The sequence below is a fragment of the Leptodactylus fuscus genome, chromosome 7 (genome assembly GCF_031893055.1).
Source record: "Leptodactylus fuscus isolate aLepFus1 chromosome 7, aLepFus1.hap2, whole genome shotgun sequence".
In the NCBI taxonomy this organism is placed as follows: domain Eukaryota; kingdom Metazoa; phylum Chordata; class Amphibia; order Anura; family Leptodactylidae; genus Leptodactylus; species Leptodactylus fuscus.
In genome coordinates, this window is record NC_134271.1 from 145,033,851 (window position 1) to 145,054,942 (window position 21,092).

The 21,092-nt window shown below is 46.1% G+C and overlaps 1 protein-coding gene across 1 annotated transcript in view; it reads right to left on the reverse strand.

The window, feature by feature from the left end:
- Positions 1-21,092, reverse strand: part of LOC142214621 (Fc receptor-like protein 5) — a 175,209-nt gene that overhangs the window by 10,853 nt on the left and 143,264 nt on the right. Inside the window, exons 9-11 of the mRNA XM_075283559.1 lie at positions 5,791-6,075; positions 5,406-5,660; positions 5,306-5,344 (exon numbers count right to left, since the gene is read on the reverse strand). Of these exons, the coding sequence (XP_075139660.1) occupies positions 5,306-5,344; positions 5,406-5,660; positions 5,791-6,075 (579 nt within the window). The remainder of the gene's footprint in view (positions 1-5,305; positions 5,345-5,405; positions 5,661-5,790; positions 6,076-21,092) is intronic.

Consider the following 21,092-nt stretch of genomic DNA (forward strand, 5'->3'; position numbering starts at 1 on the left):
CCTGTTCTTGTTGTTGACCAGCAATCGTCCCTCAGTGACGACGATGACGAGACACAGTTGCCATCAGGGCAGCCTGTTGCCGTTGTCCTTGCACAAGAGGAGGAGGAGGAGGAGCCAATGGATGATTTGGAAGAGGAGGTGGTGGACGATGAGGCCACTGACCCGACCTGGACAGGGCGGATGTCAAGCGGGAAGAGCAGTGGAGATGTGGAGGGAAGTGCAGCAACAAAGAGGGTGGCTAGAGGCAGAGGCATGTCCAGAGGCAGTGGACAGCTGCTTCACCGAAGCCAGGCCACAGCCAGCAGGGCCCAAAATGTTACCTCTTGTACCCAGCCCAGAAAAACTCCCCCATCGAGGCCACGGTCTTCTGTATTGTGGAATTTTTTTTATGTCTGTGCCGTGGACAAATATAGTGCCGTTTGCACACTCTGCAACTCAAAACTGAGTAGGGGCTCTGAAAAGAGCGACCTCACAACCACTGCCATGCGCCATCATTTGGAAGGCAAGCCTCTCCCACTCTTGCCAGTGCTGGCACTGCAGTCCAGACCAGCAGCCAGGAAACCTACACATCTTCCTCCACCACTTTGGGGACTTCTCCCTCATGCTCCCCTTTTCCTTCCTCAGCTCCTTCCCCTGCCTTACCTCCTTCTCCTGCCTTAGCTCCTTCTCCTGTACCATCATGCGCCTCCTCAAAACAACCCACCATCTCCCAGAGCTCAGAGCGCAGGCAAAAATACAGCGCTACCCACCCCCATGCACAAGCCTGTTGCCGTTTCGGCTTGTTGAAACTCAGGCCTTCTGTGACCTGATGGCAAGTGCGGCACCTCGCTATGCTGTCCCTAGCCGTCACTACTTCTCCTGGTGTGCCGTCCCTGCCTTGCAGCAGCCACATCCGGCGGGCCCTAAGTTCGCACAAAGGTCCACTTGACCACCGATGCGTGGACAAGTGCATGCGGACAGAGACGCTGCATTTCACTGATGGCACACTGGGTGAATGTAGTTGAGGCTGGGAGTGGGTCACAGTCTGGGGCAGTCTACCTCATTTCCCTGCCCAACATTCCTGGTAGGGGCTCTGAACCACCACCCTCCTCCTCCTCCTCCACCTCCTCCACCATCACATCGACCCCAGCTACCAGATGGAAATGCTGCAGCACTGGCGTGGGGAGACGTCAGCAGGCCGTGCTGAAGCTCATAAACTTGGAGGACACTGCCTCTGAGGTCAGGGATGCCCTCCTTGATGAGACAGCAACATGGCTTTCGCCGCTGCACCTGGGCCCAGGCATGGTTGTGTGCAACCTGGTATCAGCCCTGGAGCTTGCCAACCTCCAATACGTTCCATGCCTGTCCCATGTGTTCAATTTAGTGGTGCAACGGTTTTGAAAACATACCCCAATGTAGCCGAGTTACTGGTGAAAGTGCGGCACTTGTGCGCCCACTTTCGCAAGTCCACAGTAGCCGCTGCTAGCCTCCGAAGCCTCCAGCAACACCTCCATCGGCTGATGTGCGATGTCCCCACACGCTAGAACTCGACATACCACATGTTGAGTAGAGTGTATGAGCAGCAGAGACCCTTGATGGATTACCATCTCCAAAACCCAAGGGTTCCTCAGAGTCAGCTCCCGCAGTTTCTGCACCATGCGTGGCCATGGATGGCAGACTTATGCGAGATCTTGCGTGTCTTTGAGGAGTCAACCGTGAGGGTCAGTTGTGATGACGCAATTGTGAGTGTCACAATCCCCCTCCTGTGTGTGATGCGAGATTCCCTCATCGCCATCAGGGATAATGCACTGGACGCTGAGGAGTCGGGCATAGGTGCTGAAACATCCCAGCAGGATAGTCATGGCACACTCCTGTCCGCTTCACAGCATACATTGAGGGAGGAGGAGGAGGACGAAGTGGGAGATCTCATTGTCACACATGAGACTAGCGGGGAAGTTCATTGCGTCCCATTTGTATCAAAAAAGAAAAAGACATGGCTGCACATCCCAACCTTATACATAGATCTAGTCCTTCTCAGCAAATTTTAATACTGAACATGAGTTTCTTAGTATACATATTGATCAATGTGCATAAGCCCACTAGCCACTTCACGGCGACCTCTTTATAGTGGGTCCATACTCTACTGGGCGCGGTGCCGCACAGCGACCGCCACAACCGCAACACAGCGCCCACAGGGTGAGCGACCCAGTGGCCCGGCAACACCCCTGTCACCAGACCAAGCCCTCAGGCTCTGGGCCGATCCGCCCCACGGGCACAGCGCCATAGAAGCAGAAGACGCAGCCCCGCACCGTGTGAACAAATCTCAAAAATTCACCTTACCATGTGTAGTCTCCTGCTAATTAAAAACAGACACCACGCAGCCCCGCACCGTGTTTTTAATTAGCAGGAGATTGCAAAAAGGAACCCACCTACTGGCTCTCTGTCCTCTGACTGGGGCAACATGGTAAGATGAATTTTTGAGATCTGTTCACACGGTGCGGGGCTGCGTGGTGTCTGCTGTTTCTGTGGTGCTGTGCCCGTGGGGCAACGCAGCCCAGAGCCTGGGGGCTTGGTCTGGTGACAGGGGTGTTGCCGGGCCACTGATTCGCTCGCAGTGTTGCGCTTGTGGCACTCGCTATGCGGCGCCGCGCCCAGTAGACTAGGGACTCACTATAAAGAGGTCGCCGTGAAGTGGCTATTGGGCTTATGCACATTGATCAATATGTATACTAAGAAACTCATGTTCGGTATTATAAAATTTGCTGAGAAGCACTAGATCAATGTATAAGGTTGGGATGTGTGGCCATGTCTTTTTCTTTTTTGATATTCATTGCGTCCCATTGCTGCAGCGCAGTTGAGGCGAAATGGAGGAGGAGGAGGAGGAAATGGAGAGTGACCATTCCAGTGGGGGCAGCCAAGTGACGCCAAGTAACACTCTGGCACACATGGCTGAATACATGTTGGAGTGCTTTGCAACTGACAAACTGTTAAATATTATATATTTACAATATTCTCTAGCAGACATGGGGTTAACACTCTACTGACATCATATCTGTTGTATTTTGGGTACATGGGTGCGGTTAGAGTACACCATTTTAGAAATCTCCTTACATAGCTACAAGATGGAAGGTAACACCCACTCTCATGAACATAAATGAGTGACAGACACACACGTCGTCGTCGTCATCCATGAGGGGAATCCATGGGGAATCTATGGCAGGTCTGTCTGCCATCCCTCTCTGTCATCCTGGACAAGATGTCGTGAATATCCCAGATGACCAGACCAGGTGACAAGCATGAACCAAGCTGTAACTACAAGATATCCAGATGATTTAACTTCTCTGAAGATGTAAGCTATTGACAATTGACTGATATTTGTGTTATTTGGACATTTTCCCTGTTCCTGTGTTTTCCTTCAAGATATTAATAAACCTCTACACTGATTTATAACAAGCTGACTTCTTCCTATCGTGGATAAGGCCTACAACACGTGACATAAGTCTATCCCACAATTTCAAGGCCAGGTACGGATATTTAACAGTGGACACAAGTCTCACCGGCAAATACAAGATATTTAACACAAACGCATTGCCAAAATCCTGGAGAGCAACGACTACTGGATTTTTGCAATCCTCGCCCCCCGGTATAAAAATTATGTTTGCAATTTTATTCTGGTAGAGGGGAGGGCCAGTCGCATGAGTGATTGCCACAAGCAACTGGTGCAGAATATGATGGAGATGTTTCCATCAACTGTCGTTGGCGGCACACAGGAGAGTTCCTCCAACATGCGACAAACTGTCATCCAATCCACACCCGGCAGGGGCACATTCTCCAAGGTCTGGGACACGTTAATGGCATCCACTCACCGAAGTACCGCCACTGAGGGGCCTAGTGTCACCAGGAGGGATAAGTATAGGCCCATGTTGTGGGAGTACCTGGCCGACCACAGCCCTGTCCTCTCCGATCCCTCTGCGGCCTACACGTATTGGGTGTCCAAGTTGGATTTGTGCTGCCGGTGGCATAATTACGGATAAGCGCAACCGGCTGTCAGCTGACAGTTCTGACCGACTGATGCTCACAAAAATGAACAGCCACTAGATACACCCATCATTTTCATGTCCACCGGTGTCAAGCACCCCAATATGAAGTTGCATGTGTGTGCTCACCCTCTCCAATTCCTCCTCCTTCTCATACTCCTCCACCATCAGCGCTGAACAATTCTGATCCTACTAGGATCAATCCACCCTGATTCCCCCCAACTCTGCTGGTTAGAGTCTCAATCCACCCTGATTCCCCCCAACTCTTCTGGTTAGAGTGTCTACTCACTCCAAGGTCCAAAACCATTGGTGGTGCAAGGCTCTACTCACTTCAAGGGCCAAAAACACTGCTGGTGCAAGGCTCTACTCATGCCAAGGGCCAAAAACTCTGCTTTTTAAAGACTCTACTCACTCCAAAGGCCAAAAACACTGCTGGTGCAAGGCTCTACTCACTCCAAGGGCCAAAAACACTGCTTTTTAAAGGCTCTGCTCAAGCCAAGGGCCAAAAACACTGCTGATGCAAGGTTCTACTCACTCCAAAGCTGAAGTCACCTGAAGGGCCTCAATCTCTGCTGGTAGCTCAGCTTAAGGGCCTGTGACTTAATTCGGAAGGGCTCATGTTAAGGGCTAGAAAATTGAATTTTGGAAGGTCTCACCATATCACACACACACACACACACACACACACACACACACACACACACACAATGACAGTTAAGGGTGGGGACTGATGGATTTCCCATTGTCTATTCCATCTGTGGATGTCATCTGATTTAAAGGGGTGCTTGATAATGTTCGTTGAACTTAAATTGGGGTTTGTGTCCATCCATTTGGGGAGTAAAGAAGGTTTCCAGGTATTTTCCCACTTTGATAGAGGTTTTTTTGAATGTGGAAAGTGTTTAGTTGTTAGGCTGTGATAGTGGGGTAATACAGGGACTTGGGCTTGTTAGAAGCCCCCAGACATGCTTCCCCTGCTGTCCCAGTTGCATTGCAGAGGTGTTGGCATCATTTCCTGTGGTGTCTTAGTGGACTTGGTGACTCTCCTGAGTCGAAGGGTGGGATCCCCTGTAGCAAAGCATTTTCTCCCATAGACTATAATGGGGTTCGATATTCGTTCAAATAGTCGAATATTGAGCGGCTATTCGAAACGAATAATGAATATCGAATATTTTACTGTTCGTTCATCTCTAATCTTTAATAATGAAAGGTATAGATGGTAGAAGGAATTATTTATAGTGATTTATATAAAAAATGCACATAGAGAAGACATGACCATTGTCTATACTCACCTCCTATCTGGATTATTCTCTCTGCACTTTTCTTTCTTACTCTGCCATATATTTTACCATTTGGATAACCTACCTTGTACCCATATGTTGTGCCCGTCACTGATCTTCATTGTCGGGCTGATTGAGGTTTTCACCTGACATGTATAATTCCCAGAATCCTCCAGCTGAGCAGACTGAACCTCATATTTATTAGATGGAGAAGAATCCTGAACCTTCCGTCCATCTCTATAGAAAGCAAACTCCAGTCTTGTGGTCGGTCTGTATGGACTAAGAGTCGTGTTACATGTCAGGGCCATGGGATCTCCTTCAGTCACTACATTGTTGGTCACATTAATAATTGGATGTGAGAAGATCTCTAATAATGGAAGGTATAGATGGGAGAAAGTATTATTTATAGTGATTTACACCCAAAGTACATCCATTCATGTTCCAGATAAAGTAAAAAGTTCTCCCATGTAGAAGACATGACCATTGTCTATACTCACCTCCTATCTGGATTATTGTCTCTGCACTTCTCTTCCTTACTCTGCCATCTGTAGTTTCCACCTCACATGAATATTTCCCAGAATCCTCCAGCTGGACATTGTAGACTTCATAGGTATCACTGACACCAAATCCCTGAACAATCCCTCCTTCTCTGTAGAAAGCAATCCGCAGTTGTGTATTGTGTCTGGGAGGAGGAGGGAGACTTGTCTGACATGTCAGGCTCAGCTTATCTGTAGTAATAACTGGTTGTGGGGTCACTGATATTGTTGGGGTCGTGAACAGATCTAGAAAAGGAGAAAAGTGATAACAATATATTACTGGGGGGATTTATTAGAAGACATTGCACAACATGGTGACCACATATCAGTATACAGTATACAAATAAGACATGCTCTGAAAATGATCAGATATTCTCTACAAATACTGGTAACATTTTTATTATATTTGTCACTGAGGGTGTAGCAGAGCTGTGCGCTGAACACTGCTACATCTGAGAGACTGTGGAGACTGCTGTGGACCGATCTTAGACTCCGCCTCCTCACAGACGAACCAGTGTTGATTGGCCAAATGCTGTACTCTATATGGCATTCGGCCAATCAACGCTGGTCAATGCATTCCTATGGGAAAAAGTCAGCTCCCGCATATTGCAAACTGACAGGGATCCCGATGAGATAGTGGCACAATACAGGTACTTAGGCATGTTAGATGCCCCCAGGCATGCGTCCCCTGCTGTCCCTGCCAGTACATCTATCCCTGTCTCAGTCACATAGTTCACAGTCTCATATGGCTCGGATCTGAAATCCACCATTCGTATAAAGTGGAGGTCACCTGATTTAGACAGCCAATTACTTTTTCCGATTTTTTTTTCGATGCCTATGTTGTCGTACCACTTCCCCTGCACCGTTATTGGTTCAAAAATAGCACCAGGGAGGGGATACACATTTTTAGTGCATTTGCCGCGTGGTATTTGATTGAAATCGAATACCTCGAATGACCTGATATTCGATCAAATATCAATTCGATTGAATGCTGTTCGCTCATCTCTACTAGAGATGAGTGCAATGAGAACATACATGCTGCCGCTCCATTCATTCTCTATCAGACTGCTGGAGATTGCCAAGTACAGAGCTCAGTTATCTGTGGCAGATCTATAAAATACTAGAGGGAGGACCCGGCTATACACGGGTATATTACATTTTATGTTTGTGTAGTGGCCCCATAAGAATTGTCCAATTTTGCACTGGTGTATTTTGTATGCTGTTTGTTTGTATGTCCATAAGCGTCATGTGATTATGTGTATCTCATTTTGGATGTCAGTGAAAAACCTGTGATCAGTTGTTATGGATACCTGGAGTAAAGCTGTATCTAATCCTTCCCCGTGTAGTACTGTGTTTAGATGCAAGTATCCAATCCTTGTTGGTGTGGTACTGTGTGCAGATGCACATATCTAATCCTCCCCGTGTGGTATTGTGTGAAGAGGCGCGTATCTAATCCTCCAGTAAGTGAAACTGTGTGCAGACGCGCATATCTAATGACTCTGGCGTGCGGTACCGTGTGCAGATGCGCGTATATAATACTCTGGCATGTGGTACTGTGTGCAGATGCACGTATCTAATCCTCCCCTGTGTGGTATTGTGTGAAAAGGCGCGTATCTAATCCTACGGCATGTGGAACTGTGTGTAGACGTGGGTATCTAATCCTACGGCATGTGGTACTGTGTGCAGACGTGCGTATCTAATCCTACGAAATTTGGTACTGTGTGCAGACGCGCTTATCTTATCCTCTGGCGTGTGGTACTGTGTGCAGACGCACGTATTTAATCCTCCCCCGTGTGGTACTGTGCATATCTAATCCTACGGCGTGTGGAATTGTGTGAAGAGGCGCGTATCTAATCCTATGGCGTGTGGAACTGTGTGTAGACACGTGTATCTAATCCTACAGCATGTGGTACTGTGTGTAGACGCGCGTATCTAATCCTACGGCATGTGGTACTGTGTGTAGACGCGTGTATCTAATCCTAAGGCATGTGGTACTGTGTGTAGACGCACGTATCTAATCCTACGGCATGTGGTACTGTGTGCAGACGCGTGTATCTAATCCTATGGCGTGTGGAACTGTGTGTAGAGGCGTGTATCCAATCCCCCGGCATGTGGTACTGTGTGCAGATGCGCATATCTAATCCTATGGCATGTGAACTGTGTGTAGACGCGCGTATCTAATCCTCCCCCGTGTGGTACTGTGTGTAAACACGCGTATCTAATCCTCCCCTGTGTGATACTGTGTGCTGAGACGTGTATCTAATTCTCTGGCTTGTGGTACTGTGTGCAGAGGCGTGTATCTAATCCTTTGGCGTGTGGAACTATGTGTAGACGCGCGTATCTAATCCTACTGCATATGGTACTGTCTGCAGATGCGTGTATCTAATCCTATGGCGTGTACAACTGTGTGCAGACGCGCGTATCTAATCCTATGGAATGTGGAACTGTGTGTAGACGCGTGTATCTAATCCTACGGCATGTGGTACTCTGCAGACGCGTGTATCTAATCCTATGGCGTGTACAAATGTGTGCAGACGCACGTATCTAATGCTCTGGAGTGTGGAACTGTGTGTAGACGCCTGTATCTAATCCTTCGGCATGTGGAACCGTGTGCAGACGCGTGTATCAAATCCTTCAGTGTGTGGAACTGTGTGCAGAAATGCGATTTTAAACCTCTGGTGTGTGGGACTGTGTGGAGACCCGTGTATCTAATCCTCTGGCGTGTGATACTGTGTGCTGATCTGTGTATCTAATCCTCTGGAGTGTGGAACTGTGTGTAGACGCCTGTATCTAATGCTTCGGCATGTGGAACCATGTGCAGGCGCACGTATCTAATCCTATGGCATGTGGTACTGTGTGCAGAAGTGCGTATTTAATCCTCTGGTGTGTGGGACTGTGTGCAGACCCGTGTATCTAATCCTATGGCGTGTACAACTATGTGAAGACACGTGTATCTAATCCTCCCCTGTATGGTATTGTGTGAAGAGGCGCGTATCTAATCCTACGGCGTGTGGTTCTGTGTGCAGATGCGCGTATCTAATCCTATGGCATGTGGTACTGTGTGTAGACGCGCGTATCTAATCCTCCCCCGTGTGGTACTGTGTGCAGACGTGCATATCTAATCCTTTGGCGTGTGGAGCTATGTGTAGACGCGCGTATCTAATCCTACTGCATGTGGTACTGTGTGCAGACGTGTGTATCTAATCCTGTGGCATGTACAACTGTGTGCAGATGTGTGTATCTAATCCTCTGGAATGTGGAACTGTGTGCGGACGGGCATATCTAATCCTCTGGAATGTGGAACTGTGTGCAGACGCGTGTATCTAATCCTATGGCGTGTACAAATGTGTGCAGACGCACGTATCTAATCCTCTGGAGTGTGGAACTGTGTGTAGACGCCTGTATCTAATCCTTTGGCATGTGAAACCGTGTGCAAATGCACGTATCAAATTCTTCAGTGTGTGGAACTGTGTGCAGAAATGCGTATTTAATCCTCTGGTGTGTGGGACTGTGTGCAGACCCGTGTATCTAATCCTCTGGCATGTGATACTGTGTGCTGATCTGTGTATCTAATCCTCTGATGCGTGTATCTCAGTTTGGATATCAGGGTTGTATTGTGCATGTGGAGTGACCGTGTGTATTGCAGTTGGAATATGAGTGAAAGACTTGCAGGTTTGTATTGGCTAAGGGGGGGGGGGCACTGTATTTGGAATGCTGTATCTCAGCAACGGTACGTCCGAGCGAGTTGGAGTCTTGTCTTAAACCTTCCCGGGTACCTGAAGTATCTCTGTACCAAATTTGGTGAAGATCGGTCCAGTCGTTTGGTTCGCATTAGAGTACAGACAGACAGACAGACAGACAGACAAGAATACATTTTTATAAGATAGGGAGACTAGCAGGAGGACTCGGCTATACAAGGGTATATTACATTTTATGTTTGTGTAGTGGCCCCATAAGAATTGTCCAATTTTGCACTCATGTATTTTGTATGTGGTTTGTGTGTATGTGTTATGGTCAGCAGGGTTTATTAAAAAAAAAACTAAACAAATGAAAACCCTGCGGAGCCCTCTGGGCTTCTGAACTGCCAACACCTAGTGTGAACACTGTCTGACAGTTGATGTCACTGCCAGCTAAATTAAAGGACCAGGTGTGCTCTGTTAACAATTCACAGAGACCTGTGCAATCAGAGCAGCCGCCCAAATAAACTAACTGGCTAGCCAGCACTCCTGGACTAGCTAGAGACCAACTAAACCCAGTGTGATGCTGTTCCACCCAACCACCAAGGCAACTACTGCCAAGCCCACTTCCAGTGACCCCAGACTGAGAAGGGATGCTAGCTAAAGCCACTGAGTCCTATCACACAACATACATGGCAGCATGCTGCCTGACTAATAGTGACATTGCTGACTCAGGGAAGATTACTAGCTAGGGCAACTAAGGTTTACAGGCTGGAACACACACACACAAGAATTCATTTTTATAATATAGAGAGATGTGACTATATGAGCTCTGCCATGATAACTAGTAATGATGTAACCACAGGACAGGACATAACTCGCTGATCGCTGAGGAACCAACCATTGGGATTCCCACCAGTTCCAAAAAGCCTGTTCCCATTCCGCTGTGTGAATAGAGTCACACATGAGATTCGCTGCTCCATTTATCTCTCTATATTATAAAAATGAATTTCTGCCTGTCTGTCCGTCTGTCTGTTCTCTAATGCAAACCAAACGACTGGACCGATCTTCACCAAATTTGGTACAGAGATACTTCAGGTATCCGGGAAGGTTTAAGATGAGACTCCAACTCGCTCGGACGTACCGTTGCTGAGATACAGCATTCCAAACACAATGCCCCCCCCCCCCCTTAGCCAATACAAACCTGCAAGACTTTCATTCATATTCCAACTGCAATACACACGGTCACTCCACATGCACAATACAACACTGATATCCAAACTGAGATACACGCATCAGAGGATTAGATACACAAATCAGCACACAGTATCACACGCCAGAGGATTAGATTTATGCGTCTGCACACAGTCCCACACACCAGAGGATTAAATATGCGCTTCTGCACACAGTTCCACACACTGAAGGATTAGATACGTGCGTCTGCACACGGTTCCATGTGCCGAAGGATTAGATACATGCGTCAGCACACAGTACCACAAACGGGGGGATTGTATACATGCGTCTGAACACAGTACCACATGCCAAAGGATTGGATACACGCATCTGCACACAGTTCCACACACCAGAGCATAAGATATGCAAGTCTGCACACAGTACCACATGCCGTAGGATTAGATACGCACGTCTACACACAGTACTACATGGGGAAGGATTAGATACAGCTTTACTCCAGGTATCCATAACAACTGATCACAGGTTTTTCACTGACATCCAAAATGAGATACACATAATCACATTACGCTTATGGACATACACACAAACCACATACAAAATACACCAGTGCAAAATTGGACAATTCTTATGGGGCCACTACACAAACATAAAATGTAATATACCCGTGCAAAGCCGGGTCCTCCTGCTAGTATATATATACTGTTCTGATGTGTATTTCATCCTCTACATTGTAAATAGAGAAATCTGCACCAAAACTATGGAAACAATCTGTAACATATAGAACATAATGTACAGACTATAATCACACAATATACTACAATGTATGAATTAGCAGAAAATCCATCACAAATTTCCCACATCTGGACCCGACCTCACCCATCAATAATTGTAGATGAGACTTCAGGAGACAAAGTGGCTCCAAAGATATTGTACAAATCCTACAAATAATTCCTATAGAAATGATCCTGGACTTACCTTGTACAGATACAGAAACTTCATCTACATGTAGGTTATATCTTCCATTATAATAGACTTCTTTTACACATCCGTATGTCCCAGCAGTCGTCCTGGTTACATCTCTAATATAATATAACACATTATCTGACCAGTCTGTAATGTCTCTGTTATCTTTGTAAAATATTGTCCGTCCTCCTTGGTATCCAGGATAGTGGTGACATCTTATATATATGTCATCTCCTTCATAGACATATAGAGGGGTCTGCAGGATGACCCAACCTGTAATATACAATGATATAAGATGAGGAGACATATATGATCTCTTATCAGTCTGTGTGTGATACAACTTGTTACCTTGTCTGTATATTTATGATCTGGTAGATTTACTCACCATGACTAACCTCCAGTCTAGCGGGGTCACTTATTTCTCCAGGTCTGGTCTGACATTGGTAATATCCACTGTGTGATGTTCTAGCTCTTTGTATTGTATAGGATTGTCCATTGTATACTTGCTTGCTGTCTTTGTACCATATATAATCCATCCCCTCTCCTATAGTAGATCCCACATCACAGGTCATTGTTATCTGCTCTGATGTAAAGATCTTCTTGTAGTCTGGAGTGAAGGTCACCGCAGGTCTGATGGCGGCTCCTATAAGACATCATGGATCATACAGGGGGATTGTAGACACTTACCTTACAGATACACAACCAAAAAATAATATGTGGTCTCATAGCTAATGTATATGATGCTTATTTCTCCCCAACCAGTATATAAACACATGTTGGGAGTTAAGGACATAAAGGCCAAATCCATTGGATAAAAAGATAATTCAATTTATTTATTAAATACCTAAAAGAAAAATTATTACAACTAGTAAAATAGAAAATACTCAGCCCCGATGAGGACATAGCACAGATTATTAAATAACAAATTGTCTAATGTAAGATACATCCCATTTAATATGCACAGTATATATAACAGTATACAAGTAATAGGATAAACAAGTTTATAGGATAAAAGTAGTCAATTCTATGAGCAACGTCATTATAACAGTTACTCAATACATATTAGTATCCATAATCCATAAAGGATTATCTTATCTTATCTTAATACAATTTGTTTTTTGTGGGGCCCCTGCACCAAGGACTGGCTGTAAGTGAAATGTCTCTTACTCATAGAAGATGGAGTCCGGGCCAAGATTCATGTAATCATGGCACTCTCCATACCCATGTTATTTTCCAGACTCAATCACCAGCCTGATTGATGACCCCAGGTGCATGAGGTCACTGAGGAGGTAGAGAGAGAGCATTGGATGCTAAGAGAAGGCCTAGAAATGGCAAGTGAAGGTGAGTATAAACACTCGTTATTTTTAACAACTCTTTTGAGCCTCCATCTATTATACTCTGGGCTCTGACAATGTCACTTTCCTTTTGATATAATTTCAGCTGAGCTTCACTTGGAGAGCTAGAAATTGGATAGATTAGGTTCCTACGAGCCTTAAAAGTGTTCTACACTATGTTTTATAGATAGATTCCTAGGAGCCCTGACAGTATTCTACACTATGTTTTATAGATAGGTTCCTAGGAGCCCTGACAGTATTCTACACTATGTTTTATAGATAGATTCCTAGGAGCCCTGACAGTATTCTACACTATGTTTTATAGATAGCTTCCTAGGAGCCCTGACAGTATTCTACACTATGTTTTATAGATAGATTCCTAGGAGCCCTGAGAGTATTCTACACTATGTTTTATAGATAGGGTCCTAGGAGTCCTTACAGTATACTACACTATGTTTTATAGATAGATTCCTAGGAGCCCTGACAGTATTCTACACTATGTTTTATAGATAGGTTCCTAGGAGCCCTAAGAGTGTTATACACTATGTATTATAGATAGGTTCCTAGGAGCCATAAGAGTATTCTACACTATGGTTTAAGCCAATTTAAGGTTTGGATCGTAACAAACTTGTTTGTTCCAAAACAAATCTTGGATTTGAGCAACGTGAACCTGAAATTAAATGCATCCTGAAAGGTTCGCCTATCTCTCCTGGTCACTTACCTTCTTGTATGAGAACCAGCCCTGTAAACAAAATAGAAGAAGAGTTATCAGATAGAATATAGTCCTGGTACATTTCTACATTGGAGGATATTACAGGTTAGGGTCACCTTTAGAGTAAATGAATAACTAATAGATTATTACTAGAACCCAATAGGCTTATCTCTAATAACTACTAGAGATGAGCGAACACTAAAATGTTCGATGTTCGATATTCGTTTCGAATTGCCGCTCAGTGTTCGACTATTCGAAAGAATATCGAACCCCATTATAGTCTATGGGAGAAAATGCTTTGTTTCAGGGGATCCCACCATTCGACTCAGGAGGGTCACCAAGTCCACTATGACACCCCAGGAAATGATGCCAACACCTCTGGAATGCAACTGGGACAGCAGGGGAAGCATGTCTGGGGGCATCTAACAAAGCCCAAGTCCCTCTATTACCCCAACATCACAGCCTATCAACTACACACTTTCCACACACAAAAAAACCTCTATCAAAGTGGGAAAATACATGGAAACCTTCTTTACTCCCCAAATGGATGGACACAAACCCCAATTTAAGCTCAAGAAACATTAACAAGCACCCCTTTAAATCACGTGGGGAGACGTCAGCAGGCTGCGCTGAAGCTCATCAGCTAGAGGGACAGACATCACTCTGCCTCCGAGGTTAGGGATGCCATCCTGGCTGAGATGGCAATGTGTTTTTCCCTGCTGCACCTGGGGACAGGCATGTTTGTCATTAGTGATAATGGCAGGAACCTGGTAGCGGCTCTGGAGCTTGCCAGCCTCCAACGCGTTCCATGCCTGGCCCACGTCTAACTTAGTGGTACAACGTTTTTTGAAAACATACCCAAATGTACACGAGCTACTGGTGAAAGTGTGGCACTTGTGCGCCCTCTTTCGCAAGTGTACAGGAGCCGCTGCTAGCCTCCGGAGCCTCAAGCAACACCTCCATCTGCCAAAACACCGGCTGATGTGCGACCTCCCCACACACTGGAACTTGACGTACCACATGTTGAGTAGAGTGTGTGAGCAGCAGAGATCCTTGATGGAGTACCATCTCCAAAACCCAAGGGTTCCTCAAAGTCAGCTCCCGCAGTTTCTGCACCAGGAGTTTCCATGGGTGGCAGACTTATGTGAAATCCTATCCCATCCTTTCCACTGAACACGAAACATTAGCATGCGCTCATCACAACTCCGGATATGGCAACTGCTTTAAGCAGGGTGCAGGGTACAACGCAGACCAGGCCCGAGCTGTGGTTATGTGCGGTTTGCAGTAAGGGGACAGTGAGCAATTGGAAGAGGAGTTGGTGGACGACGAGGCCACCGATCTCGACATGGACAGGGGTGATGTCTAGGGGCAAACGCAGTGTAGATGTGGAGGGAAGCTAAATCAACAAAAAAGGTGGCTAGACACGTTAATGGCCCCCCTGGCCAAATTAACGCCACTGAGGGGCCTAGTGTCACCAGGAGGGACAAGTATAGGCGCATGTTGTGGGAGTACCTGGCCGACCCCAGCTCTGTCCTCTCCAATCCCTCTGTGTGCTACACTTATTTTCTCATCTTTTTTTCTGCAATTCACATATCCTGTGAAGTTCCCTTGGGATCTCAGAGGAGGTGGCCTCAGTGCTGAGAAACATCTGAGTTCCCTTGGCAATTAGTAGTTAAGGGGATATTGTCACTCCATAGGGAGAGACCACCATATAGGTGTGTGGAGTCTTATTAAGCCATGAACGCTCCACTGCAAAGGAACATGGGAAGAATATGCAAATCTGACTTCCATGATGTAATTAGGATGCCAGTGCCTCAAGTATACACACCAATAGAGGGTGCTGACTGAGAATGTGCAAGTCTGTCTTCCATTATGTAATTAGGAAGACAGTCTCAGTCAAGCAAGCCTATAGAGGACGCTCCCTTTAACATCATGCCGACCTTCTCAGAGGCCTTTGTTTGCAATGATGTTGGGATTATACCAGATACAGTCTTCTCAGCCAAGGACAGCCGTTTCGATGTATTTGCATCTCGTCAGCTTGGCGCAGAGAGGACTGATCTGGCAGAGGTGAGAGGCTTAGACAGGGTTAAGAGGATATCGTCACTCCATAGGGAGAAACCACCATATAGGTGTGTGGAGTCTTATTAAGCCATGAGCGCTCCACTGCAAAGGCAATTTGCAACTAGCAGTAAGAGAACCCTGGAACAACCAACTGTAGGCAGCTAGCATAGCATCCAGCACGGCAACAGATGGTAACTTCAGTGCTGCAGTTGGCAATGGACGGTGTAATGGGATTAGCTGAGGGATCGCTGTCTTGACCACTTTTTGGCACAAAATGAAAGTGCAATCCAGCCAAGTATGGTGCAAGGATATGATGCAAGGACACCTACACATCTGTCTCTGATACATTGGGGAGTTCACCCTCATCCGCCCTTTTGGCCTGCAACATCATGCGCCTCTTCCCAGCCACTCGCCATCTCCCAGGCGTTTCATTGCAGGCAGAAGTACAGCACAAGCCACCCACATGCCCAAGTCTTTAACGGCCTCATCGAAAAACTGCTGTCCCTGGAGATGATGGTGTTTATGCTTCTGGATACCCAGGCCTTCCGTCAGCAGATGGCAGCTGGGGCACCTCCCTATGCTGGGCCTAGCCGTTACTACATCTCTTGGTGTGCTGTCCCCACCTTGCGCCTGCATGTGTCCCATAACATTAGTCGGGCCCAGAGCTCCGCGCTTTGCTGCAAGGTCCACTTGACCACCGACGCATGGACAAGCGCCTGTGGTCAGGGATGCTGCTTATCTTTAATGACAGGCCGGGTGAATGTAGTGGAGTCTGGGCCCGGGGTTCAAACTGGGGTGGCCTATCTCCTCTCCCAGCCCAAAATTCATGGCAGGAGTTAACTGAAAGCCTACTACGCTGCAACCTCCACCCCAGCTACTAGCGGCAAATGCTGTAACACTGGCGGGGGGAGATGTCAGCAGGACGTGCTGAAGCTCATCAGCTTGGGTGACAGACAGCACACTGCCTCCGAGGTCAGGGATGCCATCCTGGCTGAGATGGCAATGTGTTTGTCTCTGCTGCACCTGGGGCCAGGCATTTTTCGTATGTGATAATGGCCGGAATCTGGTAGCAGATCTGGAGCTTGCCAGACTCAAACACGGTGCACACATGGCCCACGTTTTCAACTTGTTGGTGCAATGGTTCTTTGAAACCTACACCATTGTGCCTGATATACTGGTCAAAGTGTGGCCATTTTCGTAAGTGAGAAGTAGCCTCTGCTAGGCAGAAAACATTCAGAGCGCACTCCTCTCATTTTCGCACCGTTTGCTGGCGGAGGAAGACGAGGTGGATGAAGTGGCATTTGATGTCACTGTCCCACACAAGGCTTGAGGGTGCACTTCAGTGCATCCCATTGCTTCAGCACGGATGGTGTGAAGGGGAGTGGAAAATGGAGGAAATGGAGAGTGACCCTTACAGTTGGGGGCAGCAAAGTCATGCCAAGTAACACACTGGCAAACATGGCTGACTTCATGTTGGGTTGCTTTTCAAGAGACAAAGGCATAATTAAATTGAGCTGATATAGCCTGACTGAATTTCTGGGTCTCCAACCTAGGTTTTGGGGACACACCCTGGATATCTGGATTGAGCAGACATAACCTGACTGAATTTCGGTGTCTCCCACCTAGGTTTTGGGGTTACACACTCTGGATATCTGGATTGAGCACACATAGCCTGACCTATTTGCTCTGTATCCTTCTTTTGGGGTTACACAGCTTGAAAAGCTGCTTTGCATGTATATAGCAAGAAGTAACTGCAGTGGATTGCTGCAATTTTCAAGAAACAACAAAATTCAAGGTTTTTTATCAGCTATATGAACTTGTAAATGCAGTGGATTGCTGCTTTTTTTCAGCCCCCCCAAAAAAATTCAAGGATTTTTTCAGCTATATGGACTTGTAAATGCAGTGGGTTTCTGCTTTTTTCAGCTCCCCCCAAAAAAATTCAAATTGTAAATGCAGTGGATTGCTGCTATTTTTCTGGCCCCCCAAAATTCAAGGTTTTTTTCCCCCAGCTATATGGACTTGTAAATGCAGTGGATTGCTGCTATTTTTCTGGCCCCCCAAAATTCAAGGTTTTTTTCCCCCAGCTATATGGACTTGTAATTGCTGTGGATTGCTGCTTATATTTAGGCCCCCCAAAATGCAAGACTTTTTGCAGCTCTATATGATCTAGTCACTGTTGTGTATTCCAGCTACTCTGTGTGCGGACAGCCAACAATGAAAGCTGTTTCTCTGCTATATATGAACTTGTATCTGTTGTGTATCCCTGTTTTCCACCGTCCAGGGAAAGCTGGACTGATGGTCCCTACAGTGTATAGCTCTGAGAAGAGCTGTTGGTTTTCTTCTTTAGTTCTTCCCTGCCTATCTGAAGCTAATCGCTATCTAGCCCTCAGCAGATATGTTTCTCTCCCTATCTCTAAACGCGAAAATGGCGATTTGTGCGGTGACCGTTCTTATGAATTGGGAGGTCACATGTGTAAGGATTGGAGTCAGGGTCAGGCAGTGCAAAGTGACACAGCTGGGAAAGCAACACTGTGCAACTAATGACAAAAGGGGTCGTAGGCCCTGCAGCTATAACTATGCTGTAATATCTGACATGAGGCAGACCAATGCACTTCCTAATTGAAGTGCGCCTACCACGACTCCTTACGCTTCTATCCCGGCGGCTAGGATAAGGGAAGAGGAGGCCCTGAAAGTCCTAGGGACTGGAGTCACGGGGTCACACCTAAACAGAAAGCACAGTGTAACTGCAATGCAAAACAAAAGACTAAACAGCATGGAACCAGGGAGGACCACAAGTCCCAGCAAGACACAGAAGAGAAGGCGAGGTCAGACGAGCAAGAGGTCAAGCCAGGAGATATAATAAAGGTACCGAATCAAAAGACAAGGGATAGTCAAAAATACAAACCGGGTATATAACCAAGGAACAGACCGAATACAAACAGACAGGGAAACAGACTGAGCAGGGGGACCAGGAAACACAAGTGAATGGCTGCAAGGATCCATGCCTGGGTGGGGTTTAAATAGCAGCAGAGAACACACCTGATGGCTAATGGCATGGAGACTGAAGGCAAGGAAAGATTAACCCTTAATGACCTAAGCACACCCAATAGAACTCCTAACACATCTCCCAGGGAGACGCCGCGCAGCAAGGAGACCGCGGCGACTCCGTATCCTGACAACATGTTTGTGGGAGGGGACACAAATTTTTACTACATATGTCGCATGGTATTCGATTCGAACGATTACATCAAACGCCATGATATTCGATTGAATACCTATTTGATCGAACGGCGTTCGCTCATCTCTAATAACTACTAGAGATGAGCGAACACCGTTCGATTCAATACATATTCGATGGAATATCAGGCCGTTCGAGGTATTCGATTACAATCGAATATCTTGAGGCAAACGCAGTCAAAAGTCGTGTCCCCTCCCACCTTCCCTGGCGCATTTTTTGCACCAATAACTGTGCAGGGGAGGTGGGACAGGAACTACGACAACGGAGGTATCGGAAAAAACATTGGAAAAAGGAATTGGCGGCCGAAATCATGTGACCTCCAATTTAGACGAATGGTGGATTTAACATTCGATTAATTTGGGACTGTGAACTATGTGACTGTGAGACAGGGACAGATGTACAGGCAGGGTTAGCTAGGGATTACCTTTATTTAGGTGGGAATGTTACTCACCTAGCTCTTTGGGGCTCTATCTCGTCGGGATCCCTGTCAGCTTGCGATATGCGCGAGCTGACTTTTTCCCATAGGAATGCATTGACCAGCATTGATTGGCCAGTGTACAGCATTCGGCCAATCAACGCTTGTTCTGCTGGAGGAGGCGGAGTCTAAGATCCGTCCACAGCAGTTTCCATTGTGGTCCGATCTCAGATGTAGCAGTCCGATACAGCAGAGCTGAGTGTGTAGCAGGTTCAACATAATACAGTGACTTGGGCTTGTTAGATGCCCCCAGACATGCTTCCCCTCCTGTCCCAGTTGCATTGCAGAGGTTTTGGCATCATTTGCTGAAGTGTGATAGTGGACTCGGTGACTCTCCTGAGTCGAATGGTGGGATCCCCGGAAACGAAGCATTTTTCCCCATAGACTATAATGGGGTTCAATATTTGTTCGAATAATCGAATATTAAGTGGCTATTCGAAACGAATATCGAACATTTTACTGTTCACTCATCTCTAATAACTACAATTTACTAACTTTTATTTACATCTAAAAATCTCATTATTCTTCGGGATCAACATAGGAGTCCGTCTGAAATCTAAGCTCTGGGCAGGTCAGTCTAGTCGGTTAACCTGATTGTCACTGTACCAAGCCATGGTAGACCTCGCTACATGACAGCTGGTGTTATCATCTTGGAAGTAACATTGGTCTGACCCATAGAGCCGACAAAATGTAGGAAGCACGCCGTTATCTAAAATAGCGCAATAGGCGTCGGCGTTGAGTTTACCATGCACTGGGACCAAGGCGTGACATCACAGCCACAGACATCTTCATTTGCATGGGTGTCCAAATACTTATTGGTAGACTGTGTATTACTATAATTATCAGTAACGTGTAGCCATAATAATCCTAATAATCTCCTCAATCTCTTCACTTCACAGCATCTAAGATCAGATATTCCAGCACAATAATAGTGACTAGTACATAGTAATGGAGGTATATGAGGAGTAGTCACAGCTGACATTAGACCTGTGCACAGCCGTATAGAGGACATAGGAGGGGAGACTTGGGGTGTACAGTCATGGCCAAAAGTTTTGAGAATGATACAAATATTAATTTTTACAAAGTCTACTGCTTCAGTTTTCCTAATGGCAATTTGCATATACTCCAGAATGTTATAAAGATTGATCAGCTTAACAGCAATTACTTGCAAAGTCAATATTTGCCTAGGAAATGAACTTTATCCCCCAAAACACATTTCAACATCATTGCAGCCCTGCCTTAAAAGGACCAGTTAACATTGTTTCTGTGATTGCTCCATTAACACAGGTGTGGGTGTTGATGAGGATAGGGTTGGAGATCAATCTGTCATGATTAAGTAAGAATGACACCACTGGACACTTGAAAAGGAGGCTGGTGCTTGGCATCATTGTTTCTCTTCTGATAACCATGGTTATCTCTAAAGAAACACGTGCAGTCATCATTGCACTGCACAAAAATGGCCTAACAGGGAAGAGTAAAAGCGTCCATGAATTGAAAAAATCCAGCATCTATTCCTTTGTATAAAACATAACTTTTATTATGAAAAAGTTTTCCGGAGCATGAGCCGCTCCATAAAATCAAATACAAGTATGCATGATGGCAGAGATGA